This window comes from Protopterus annectens, chromosome 10.part0 (genome assembly GCF_019279795.1).
Source record: "Protopterus annectens isolate FY-2018-M chromosome 10.part0, PAN1.0, whole genome shotgun sequence".
NCBI classification, from domain to species: domain Eukaryota; kingdom Metazoa; phylum Chordata; order Ceratodontiformes; family Protopteridae; genus Protopterus; species Protopterus annectens.
The window spans coordinates 406,726,823-406,739,244 of NC_056744.1; the positions used below are offsets into that span (position 1 = coordinate 406,726,823).

The following is a 12,422-nucleotide window of genomic DNA, read 5'->3' on the forward strand; positions in this document are numbered from 1 at the left end:
CCTGAGACAGTATGTTCAAGACCCATTTGTCCTGGGGAATTATGTGCCAATTCAGTGAAAAAAGTGCTAGTTTTCCCCCTAAGGGGGCCGCCAAAAGATAAGTGCTTGGATCTGGCAGAGGAAAGTCATTAGGACTGTTTCCTGTATAGTTGTGATTTGTCTTCTCCGCTTTTGGAGGTAGAAGCACCCCATTGTTTAGGTCTGTATGAGCCTTGGGGCTGAGATCTGCCTCTGGGGCATCTGTATCTGCCTCTTTGGGGCCTGTCTGACACTGGAAAGGACCAATTCTTTGTAGGCCAGTTCCTGCTAAATCTGGGTGGCTGTACCTGTAAGAAATTCTTAACTGTCTGCATGGATTTCGCTTTATCCTCCATTTTCAACACCACTTCTTCTGCCTTAACACCAAACAAAGTATCATGCTGTAATGGAGCATCCAATAATTTTGCTTTAACATGATCAGGCAGATTCTGTTCCTTTAACCAAGCATGCATTCTAATGACAGAACCCGTAACAGCGGCCCTGCAAGAGGCCTCCAGTGAATCAAAACCACATTGCAAAGTATGCTTTCCCACTTGTTCAGCTGCATGCAATAAATCCTGCATTTCCTTGTTATCTGAGCATTCAGAATTTGTCAACATTTTCTGTTTAAGCAGTGACATTAAATATTGCTGATATTTAAGCATATGAAACTGACAATTTAAAGCCCTTACAGCCAAGGTAGCAGAAGTGTAAACTTTTTTCCCCCATCTGTCCAGTGCCCTAGAATCCCTATCAGAGGGGACAGGGTTTTTTGCAGTGGAAGCCTTGACCCCTTTGGGACCCTGACATATAGTTTCTGGGTCAGCAGCAGGGTTTTTATATAGAAATTTGAGAGAGTCTGGAACCCTATAATATCTGTCTGGCTTAGCAGGCGCAGGGGGTAGAGAGTCAGGACACAGACTGGACTCTGAAAATACATCATCTACAATGTCTAGTACAGGTGGAATAGCAAGAGGTCCGTGCTGAGGTAGTAACAGAAAGTCACTGAGCCTTTTCTTAGATTCTGAGTAATCTTGGCTCTCCCAGTGAAAATGCTCCCTCATAGTATGCAGGGTTTCCCCAAAAGAATAATCCTCAGGAGGAGAGGCTGAAGGAATAGATTCTTCAGCATCAGAATCCTCAAAGGAAGGAATAGAGAATCCCTGTTCAGAAGAGGAATCAGAGGAAACTGAAACCTGATCAGAAGAGTCATATTCTGTCTCTTGCCTAGGTCTCTTATCAGGAGGGGGATGGGAACCCCTGATCAAAGTAATTAGGTCTTCGGCCATTTTAAACATCTGTTTCGTAGGCATGGAAGTCTGTCCAAGAGAATGCTTTACTTGTTTCTTTGTCTTTAGAGCTGTTTTAGTCTTTGAAGCTGAGGTTGGCTTGACATATAATTGTGTAGGTCTGAAAACACCCTCAGAAGTCGATGCCTGCTCAGCGGCTCTGGACCCATCTGAGGGAATAATTTCCGAGGGTGAAATACGTTGAGTATCCAGAGGCCTAGTTGGCTCCACGTGGGATTCGGAAGCGGCCTGTGGCTCTGAGGTAGCGGGTGTCAGGGGCTGCGAAAGCACCTCACTGAGAACCGGCGACTGGCCTAGCGGGGGCCTCTCAGTCTGTTTTGGACCTCAGATGCCTGTCCTTTTCCTTTTGGTTTTTATAAACTCCGGTCGTCGGCTGTTCCGACGGCATTATATAATTAAACCTTCGGCCAAAGTAATGAAAGGCAAAATCGTACCGATGCTTAACAGTGTGTTGGGTTAAATCTAGCACAAAACAGACAGCTAGCAACGTTGTGATCAGGGCCTAGGCATGGAATACAGTAAGAATGAAAATCCTTATGAGGTATTTGCTTCCCACAAGAAATACAATTGTTAACTTTTTCTGACATTGGTCTGGAGCAAGAAAAAAGTTTCCCCAATGGGGTACTTAGCTTTAATGAAGACTACGGATCTGAAATTCGATTGTGAAAATCTCAGGGGTCGTCCGACCGGCACTTGCGAATTGCTTTTGCTTCGGGCACCGCGCGGCAAGAAAGACTGAAGAAAATGGCGTCGGCTGCATCCTTTATACCCCTGGCGCACTGACGTCAGGGAAGAGGTGACAGCAACAGCTGCAGGACCAAGACTTTGAAACTCTGGCCGACTGCGGGACCGCCTGACGGCAGGATAACCCAAGTGTAATGACTGCAGCAGTGAAACACGAACATCTTTGTGTTGTCTGGTGAAGCAACAATGCTTATTTTTTGACAAGACAAAAGGGTGAAAACTTTTGATTGACCCCTCAATTTTAAGACTCAGACTAACTCAAAGCACATATGGAGAAAACAAGAAACAACTGACAATTAACTGAATGTACACATCATGTCTTCTTGGACAAATTCCACAGTCAGAAATCATGAGGCAAGACAGGTAAAGGACTTCAAGCCACCCTATTTGCTGAAGCACATTACCATGGAGTTGCACATTCAGACTTGAACCAACCAGTTCAAAACATGTAAACACAACTTCAATATCCTTCTTTATTATGAATGTCTTAGAATGGCTCAAGGCTTTAACCATCCATTCACAAGAGACTAAATTGTTGCGGGTATACTAGGGACCAGTGAAAAGTCCACAGATTACCTCATCAACGTCAAAGGTTTCTCCACAGGAGGGTAGATCTGCTGGCCAACAGTAAGAAGGGAATACTCACTGTTCTTACCCAGTAGACCTTGCTCATCCTGGGCCAGAGGCTTGCTGGAACGTGGGATCAGAGTCCTCTGCCCCCTAGTACAAGCACTTGCTGTAAGTCATGGAGAAAGCAGATGTGGAAGACTGCTCCCAAGGACAGCGCTTCAAGCTCTGACAACATTCATGAAATGAGAATCACACATAATGCTTCTGACATCTGTTGTTCCTCCAATGACTTCTCCAGTCTATGCACACGGTCTTGCAAAAGATTTCTATTCAATGATCGAGCATTCTAACTAAAATAAGAACACTATGAAACATAATCCTTTATCATGCTCGCTAACACACAGACATCTGAAAAGTTTTTGAGTTTAAAAACAGTTCAACCATAATGTAAACCAGAGTCAAAAGAAAACTACAGACTTTACTGGTTAAAAATGTGAAATAATGCTCAATATTTGATAATAATCACTTCCAGTCAAACACAGATAAATTCTAACATCCACAATTTGATGAAGGAAAACTGTAGAAGCAAGTGTATTTTTTTTAATTATTAGTTGAGATATCAGACAACAAAACAGCAGTGATTGACGCCTATATTAAATACCTTGGAAATATCTCTGAATTCCTTCTGCTGATTGTTGTGTCTTTCGGCTTTTCCCTGTTAGGGGTCGCCACAGCAGAACTCCGGCCTGCTAATGATTGGCAGTTGATTTTTACATGCCGAGTTGCCAGCCCTGACGCACAACCTTCAACGAAGGTACACCCATTCACGCACGTCTCCACACAGAAGATGCTCTAGCTGAGAATCGAACCGGACAGCGTCTTACTGTATGGCAACAACGCTACCGCAGCAACACCACCGCGGATATTGAATTCCTTCTGCTGGTAAAGACCGAAAATAAAATTCTACTGACTGTAAATTGTGTTAACAGTTTCTAGTTGTGGAGAACTCTTATGTCCAGAATCCATTGAGTCTCCATCATAATTTCCCAAACTAGTAAAATTTCTGAGAACTCACTTCCAGTGTGAAACTGACTAGATTACCATAGCAGCTTGGTGAAGAAAAAAATTCAATAAAATAAGTAATGATGAAATTCACTCTAGGAGGGCATGATACCCTTTCCTCCTTTAAGAAATCACAGTCTTGCCACTCTCTTTGGGGCAGACAGGAACGCTTTGGCTGCCTCTTCTACCTGTACCTCATAAAAAAGGCTGCAGGGGTGCAGAATTGCCTGTGGGTTACAAAGAACCTCAAACATGGTTACAATACAATTCTTCTGCATGTTTTTGATAATATCTGGTAAAGTTTGCATGAATACTTGACTCCAAACAGAGAGTTAAAAAGAGCCCACATCAAATTCATCTTGTGCACTCAGATGCAGCTATCATAACCACAGCATTAGCTCTGGCAAAACCACAATAAGTTACATGAAACCCCATTGCTGAAGCAATCATAATGGTCTTCTCCAGAGACTCCCTGACCTGAGAATCAGGCAACTCTGTCATTTTCAGTAAAGTCTGGTCCACTGAGAAAAGCTAAAGCAGATAATATCTGCAGCAAAATCATTAAGCCCGGAGTGGCAGACAACACCTTACAGAACATTCTGCTGCAAGTCTTAAATTATGTGGTGACAAGACAGTAAAGGTGCTGAGGATCTCTATGAAATAACCTGAACTGCAAAGGTGACAAAATCCACCATCACGTTTACTTAGATGACACACCTCTTTCCCTGATGAGTCAAAGACCATCAGCCATCACTGGTGATGCAGAAGCAAAATCTAGACACCCTTCAGTACACAGAGCGAAAGGTTTAGGACGGTCTCCACAGTCAGATGACCACAGAATTCAGATTGGCAAACGCTGGATATGCCTTTCCTGATTAAAAAAAAAATTGTATCTGCACAGGGTGAGCCAAAAAGAGGTGGCGGAAGGGACATCCTAATAAAAAGGAGAAGTACTGGCTTAGAATTTGGCACTGGGTGTCACGTGGCAGTCCCTTATGCATGGAGAAGTGCAATACAGAGGCGGTGTCAGGTCTTGGGAATTCTAGCCATCAAACAGTGCAGGACCCTGAGGCCTGCAATGTCAAACAGTGGTCCCTTAGTGGAGTGCCCCTGCACCTGTGTAGACATCTTCTACCAGATGTCTAGCATGCATGTCCAGCATCCAGTTTATGTCTAGGTGTGGAAGGAGCCAAGAAAGCTTCCGCTACAGCAGCCTGTTTTGCTCTGGGAAGGTGAATTATGAAAGAATCCTCAAGCCAGAGTTCAATCACTAAGCCATAAGTGGATGAGTCAAGAGTTTTGTCCAGCATGGAAAAGCCAGTCTTCTTACTGCTCTGGACTCTTCAACCTATGAGGACTGAAGCTGGATTCTTGAAACTCAATCCAAGTGGTGGTTACACAAATGTCACCTCCCAACAGTCAGTTCATGAGGATCACATTTCATCCTCATTCAAGACAAACATCCTAAATATGGACCCCAGTAATTTAGCTCTATGACACAGGAATGATACTAACATAGCTGACAGGTTAAAACAGTGTCTCAAGTGCAAAGAAGAGTGGGCATTAGTGACCTGATGGGTGGGAATCAGTCCAGTTCACTGTAATTCTAACACCAGAAAAGATTGCGTACTGTAGCAAGACAATATGGAAAGTTCAGAACATCTGCTAACCACACAGTGAATTTGTGCACTGTAGTTACAAATGGTGCACACCCAAAAGATGCATGCACAGAACAACTGCTCTTTCCATACAAGCGTCACTCATCTAGGCAACTATAAAGCAATGACAGCTTAGGTATGGAAAATCTCCAGGCACTCTACAGAAATCAGAGGTTCTCTAATGAAGCAGCTAGCGCCGCAGTCCAGAAACAACTAAGTGCCATCCCACCCTGGTCATCTGCCCACAAACATAGCCTCTAATGACAAGTTAGTCCCAAAGATGCAATGGGGATACAGAGGTCTAACTAGATCACAGCAGCTTGAAGAAAAAGATTCAGTAAAATAAGTATTGCTAGATCTCAGTGTAGTAGAGTATGATAGCAGTCTTATTTCATCTCTGGTTCCAGCCAAGACGTTATATAATGAACACTCCTACTAAAATCTGTCATTCTTCAACAGCAGCATGCTAGGACACAAGGTGAGACTCCTGACATTAGTGCTACCTTCATATTGCCAGATTATGGCACTTGACACTCGTGACACCCTCATATTAGGCATTTCCTCAGGAAGGAAAGGCAGAAATTTTGCAGGCTCAGGCTGATCATGCAGATGGCTCCTTAGGCAATGAATGCAAGAAACTTACTAAGTTGGCTAAGTTAACACACACACTGGTGACCTGAAGTCCTCATTTCAAAAGTTGGAAGATTTGCTTACCATTAGTAGTAGTGAGCAATAAAAAGATATCGATAGTGAAGGGAACCGGACATGACCTCTCAATCTGGAAGATGACCTTATGGCATGCACTACTCATATCCACAATCCCAAGCACAAAAACTAGACTGAAAGGAAAACCTCACTGCCAAAAATCAAGGCAGCTAAAGAAAATAGATACCAACTATATGAACTTGGATAAAGTTTATGTTTAAGAGAACAGTTTGATAGGTAATTTCTTTAAACATGAAAAAACATATCACTTATCACATTGTACTTCAAAGTCTCCAGTCATCTAGCCAGCAGAAATAATGCATCAAGGTTTTCAGACTTTTCTCTTTCCTGTCACACACTAATGGCACAGATAGATAAAAGCCCTGATCACAATTCAGTTAACCAGAAGTCGATTAGTGGCTGAGGAACGTGATGAAACAAGGCAGTGAGGATGGCTATCTGTCCTGAGGGTGGGAAGCATGCTGGATACCTCCTTAGTGGAGAGGATGGAACACACAGATGACACTGGGTGGGGGGGGGGGGGTACCACAGACAACACAGGAGAAACAACTGCCCTACAGACTAAAGGTGGGACATGCACAGTTACTTCACACTGTCCTCCTGTTTAGTGTCACTGCACTTGCCAGGCAAGCCTCTCACCCAGTTAGTCTGACAGAGAGCAGGTCGCTTTGGCTCTCCGGTCTTCCCAGCCCAGGTCTCATCAGGGAGCTGCCAGCTTTTTCACTGACAATTATTCCACTTGTATGGATAAACAAACTTACCAACTAGCTGTGACATCTTCTGTTTGACTGCTGCAAGAGTCTTCTTAGTTTTTCCTTCCTTATCAGTAATCTGCTGTTTGAGCTGTTCCTCCAGAGTAACTCTGTCTCTCACCTCTTGACGAGTATTATTTAGTTCAGCCTGCAGCTGAGCAACTTGTGCTTGAAGTTCCTTTGTTTCTGATTCTTTTTCCTTTACACTCTGAAAACAAAATTAAAAATTTTAAATATTAAATCGAAGCAAAATTGTTTCTCAACACTTGGACATAAAACAGTTAAGTTTCTCAAATTGATGAAGATGAGTTAAAGATTACTTACCAGAATTAAAATAAGAGGGCGCTTGCCAAGGTACTTTGAAGCAAGTCAGACTACATGTACTCCTTCATGGCAACTGTCTGGCACATTCTAGTTACCACATGTTGAGCACTCTACAAGAGTATGCTACAGGCCCACAAGTACAAGCCCAGACCGATTCAGACCCAAAAATGAAATTAAATGAGCACATGTGAAAAACAAGAACAAAAAATGTACAAAGTGATGGACTTAAAAGAACATCTCCCCACAGGGGATGGTGGAGAGACAGCGTAAGCATACAGTGGCCACAGAAAGCGAATAAAGCACAGACTGTGCAACATACTCTCAAAATATAACTGATATTCCAAATAATCACCTCTGCTATATCATATTTGGGGGGGGGGGTTCCCAGCTGCTATAGGTAGGTGACTGAAATGAAGAATCACAAGCAGTGTCCTATAGCTTCCCGGGGAGGAAACAGCCACAAGGCCTTAAAGATGATCTCAGCAGGGAAAGCACCAGTGTGTCAATCAAGGCCAGACTCCAAGAATGACAGCCTAGCCAATACTGCATGACAAAGACAAACAGGTGACAACATATGCCCACAGCACAAAGGTTTACAAGGGATGCAACCCTGTCTTCATGAAAAAACAGGTAAAAAGGTTTAGAAGATAGAGCCTGTAGGTCAGATACTTGTCCAGCTGATGTGAGAGCGACCAGAAAAATATTTTTCCAAGACAAAATTTTTAGATTTACCTTAGATAATGGTGCAAAGGGAGTCTGGGTTAAGGCCTGAAGCATTACAGATAAATCCCAAGTAGGATCGTTTAATGGAGGTAGGCCCCATTGAGAATGGCTTTACACAGTTTAGAAGAAGCTAGAGAAGTGTTATTTCTCCAATATGGAAACTAGAAATGGCAGCCAACTGAACTTCAACAGTGGACAAACTAGTGTCTTCATTGAAAACTAAAGATAAAAATTCAAGGACAGATGACACAAGAGCTGAAAAGATATCCAGGTCCTTGCTAAGAACCCAGAAAACAAATCTCTTTCATTTACTTTTGCACATCTTTCCAGTAAAAGCTTTTTGAGAAAATACCAAGATATGACTGACTGTGGAGGAGAGGGGCACATTTTCAGCATTCAAATTAAAATTACATCGAATGGCTTAACACTGAAATTTACTTTTACTAAACAGGCAAATCTTCAGAAGAAAAAAATACATCGAATGGCCAAAGCTGGCCAACATAAATGAACCATGATCTAATACAGATCTCGACTCCAAGGTCGCTCTAAATTGGGGAAAGGGCAAGTTCTGTTACAGCTATGTTACCAGTTTGAAAGTAGTAGGTCACAGTTCATTTATGTTGGCCAACTATGGCCATTCGATGCATTTCTTTTCAAAGTTCCAAAGATATGCATCTGGATCATTTTTCCTCGGGAGTTTACTGAAAAGTGGCTCGTTCCAAGTCAGACTTTCCCAGTTAACAAATGTAAAATACAATAAATAAACAGAATAAAGACTTGTCTGCTCACTTAAAGTAAACTTCGGTGTAATGCTCAATGTAAAGCAATTTGATGTAATATTAATTTGTTGGCTGGGCTGTCTAGCAATCAATGGAAATAGAGAAACCATGTGGTCAGTTTTAGTCTTAAGTCCAGATGAGTCATTCCTGTTGGGTGAGACAGGTGGATGGAGAGGGATCTAGTATCTAGGGTACATGAAAGTGAGGCCAAAGAAGTGGAAGCAAATCTGACTAGGTCAAAAGGGTGCAATAAAGTACAGTTGTGTACACTTATCATAAATGTAGATGTTAAGAGTGTATTCACTGTTACAGTCATCACATTTGGGTAATCTGCTGGCAGGTTGCCCTCAGTCAGCCTGATTAACAAAGTCTTGGGTCCTGTGTCGGTTGCTGTCCTTTCTTCCATGACGTCGGGTCATCAGGGGTATAAAACATGCAGTCGACATTACCTCAGTTTTTCTTGCCCCAGATGTCAGGTGCCCCCCGAATGGAGAGCAAAATAAAATTTAAAACACAACAATATATCTCCAACCAAAAGCAAATACACCAAAAAGGCTTTTAAGCATAGTAACAGAAAGTAGAGGTATAGTTAGAGAAAAACAGGGGGCTGGAGGGAGAGTAACCAGGACTGCAACAATGAATACACTCGAACATTTACATTTATGTTAAGTGTACACAAATGTAGTATGTTCTTCGTGTTTCACTGTTGCAGTCATTACATTTGGGTAGCTTCCCAAAGCTATGGTTGGGAGGATGGATTTATACAGCATTAGGACCAGCTATAAGGCCCTGCAAGACAGCAGTGGCAAAGCCAGCTCTGGTTTTAGAGAAGATTGGTAGATGATCATGCTTGGTGAAAGTATGAACTGAACTCCAGGTAGCAGCTTCTAGAATATCCCTGGTAGGAACACCTCTGAGAAAGACAGCAGAAGTAGATGCAGCCCTGGTGGAATGAGATCTGATTCCCTGGGGGATAAGCTTTCCATGGTGCTTATAGCAGAAATGAATGCAATGGCTTATCCATTTTGAAATGGTTTGTTCTGAAATAGCCTTTCCCTCTGCCCCTGCAGCAAATGCTACCAGCAGTTCAGATTTTCTTCGAGTTTTAGTCCTGCCAAGTCGAATCTAAGTTGTCTGTGCACATCAAGTGAATGCAGAATCTGTTCCCCTTTGTTCTGTGGATTGGGAAAGAAAGTTGGCAAATTAATGGACTGATTAAGAGCCACACTGGATACTACCTTGGGCATGAAGGATGGATTGGTCCTGAGTGTCACCCTGTCCGCATGAAAGATGATGAAAGGCTCCACTGCCATAAGGGCCTGTAACTCAGATATCATTCTTGCTGAAGTGATTGCTAGAAGGAAGGCTGTTTTCAAAGAAATAAATTTTAAGTCTGCAGTAGCAGCTGGCTCGAAAGGAGGCAGAGTAAGTTTCTCCAATACAAAGTTAAGGTCCCAGGCAGGGGTTGGAGCTCTCCTGGGTGGTCTCAAGTTTTTGGCCCCTATGAGGTACTGATTGAGCAGTGGATGAGAGAAGAGGGGAGGTTCTGTGCTATAATGAGCTGAAATGGCTGAGGGGTGGATTTTAATGGAGGAAAAAGACAGGCCCTTGTGAAGCATCTCAGTTAAATATTGTAAAATCTGAGGTAAATTGGGTGCTGCTGTGCTCATTCCTTGAGAATGATTCCAAGCACAGAATCGTTTCTATTTGTCAGCATAAGCTTTTCTAGTACTAGGTCTTCTCGCCTCCAAGATGACATCCATCACTGGTTTGCTGAGGGATACTAAGGGTGAATTTAAGTGATTAGCCAAGCTGCAAAGTTGAATGTTGGGAGCTGAGGGTGCAGAATCTGTTTCTCCTGCTGAAACAGTAAGGAAGGTGTTGGAGGCAGGTGCCATGGAGATATTTGTGACACACTGCACAGGAGCGGGTACCAGTGTTGGCGTGGCAAGTCTGGAGCAATCAAAATCATTCTTAGTTTGTCCCGTTTGACTTTTAACAGAACTTTGCAGAGCAGAGGCAGAGGGGGAAAGGCGTAGACCAATAGGTTTTTCCAGCTGAAGGACAGAGCATCCACTTTCCAGGCTTTTTTGTGGGGAGGCCTTGTGCAAAATTTGTCCAACTGGTAATTCCGGGGGGAGGCAAATAGATCCATGTCTGGGCTCCCTCATATGCTTGTCAACATGATGAAAATCTGTGGTTCCAGTCTCCACTTGTGTGGGTCCATGGGATCTCTGCTTAGTCAGTCTGCCAGTGTATTTAATTTTCCTGGCAGGAATTGAGCTTGGAGGTGCACTTGGTAGCTCAAGGCCGTGTTCCACAATGCCATGGTTAGTCTGCAGAGGGGGTAGGAATGTGTACCCCCCACTTGTTCATGTACCACATAACCGTAGTGTTGTCCGTCTTTACCAATAGTTGTCCTGGAAGAATGTAGTCCTTGAAGGCTGTCAGAGCATTCTGTGCAGCTAACCTTTCTTTTTGATTAATATGTAGGTGCATTTGATTTGGGTTCCATTTGCCCTGAATGCACTTCCCTGCCAGGTGAGCCCCCCATGCATAGTCTGATGAATCTGTTGCTAGGGTTTGGGCGGCAGGGGGTAGTGTGAATGGCAGTCCCTTGATTTGGTGGCAGGCCTCTGCCCACCATAAGAACTCCAGGCGTAGGCAAGGTATGATAGGAATCATGGTTTCCAGGCTGTGACAATGTTGACTCCATAGACGTTTTAAGTACCACTGAAATTTTCTCTGTGTGGAGTCTGCATGTCCTCCCCGCGGTTGGGTGGGCATTCGAAAGACATGCGTAAATGGGCGTGCCTTCGTTGAAGGTTGAACGTCGAGCTGTCACCTTGGCGTTCATGAAAATCTACTGCCAATCATTAGCAGACCAAAGTTCCGCTGTGGCGACCCCTAACCAAGAAAAACCGTAAGACAAACAACAATAACTGAAGTTTCCTCATACACAGTCTTGCATATGGAATTAGAAGAATGCAGGAGGCCATGAACCCCAAGGCTTGCAGTATTCGTCTTGCAGATAGCAGGGTTTTTGTGGCCACTTGTTTGAAGTAAGTTACCAAATGAATTTGCTTTTCTGGCGTGAGGAAAGCCATCTGGGCAGTTGCATTCAAGCTTGCACCCAGGAATGTAATCTGTTGAGAGGGTACCAGTTGTGATTTCTTTTCATTCATGGTGTACCCTAGACAAGTTAGAACTCTTTTTACAAATGCCAGATTTAGAAGTATGGCCTGGTTTTCTGCCTGAATTAGACAATCGTCCAGGTATGGATATATTTGAATATTTATTTGCCTGCAAAATGCAAGTACTGGAGCCAGACACTTTGTGAATACCCTGGGCGCAGCAGACAAGCTAAAGGGCAGTGCAGAGAACTGATAATGCATATAGCCTGCTTTGAAGCGTAGGTATCTTCTGCAAGATTCCCTGATTGGGAAATGCGGGTAAGCTTCTTTTAAATCTAGAGCTGCCAACCAGGCATCTTTGCCTAGCATAGGAAGTAACTGGTGAAGAGTCAGCATCTTGAATTTTGGAATGTCCAGAAAGGTGTTTAGAGTAGACAGGTCCAGAATTGGACGCCATGATTTGTCTTTTCTGGGTAGCAGGAAAAGCCTGGAATAGAAACCTTGTTCCTTTTCCTCTTCTGGTACAGGCTGAATAGCCCCCATGTTTAGGAGGGAAAGTACTTGTTTCTGAGCCTCTGCCCACTGATTTGGGGGCAGGTCTGGCCACCCGATTTGTGTTGGC

The 12,422-nt window shown here is 43.4% G+C and overlaps 1 protein-coding gene across 1 annotated transcript in view; it reads right to left on the reverse strand.

Annotated features, from left to right (window-relative positions):
* TPR (translocated promoter region, nuclear basket protein) overlaps positions 1–12,422 on the reverse strand; it is a gene marked incomplete in the record, with an annotated part of 1,837,142 nt that overhangs the window by 802,820 nt on the left and 1,021,900 nt on the right. Inside the window, 1 exon segment of the mRNA XM_044085316.1 lies at positions 6,850–7,048. Coding sequence (XP_043941251.1) covers positions 6,850–7,048 — 199 coding nt within the window.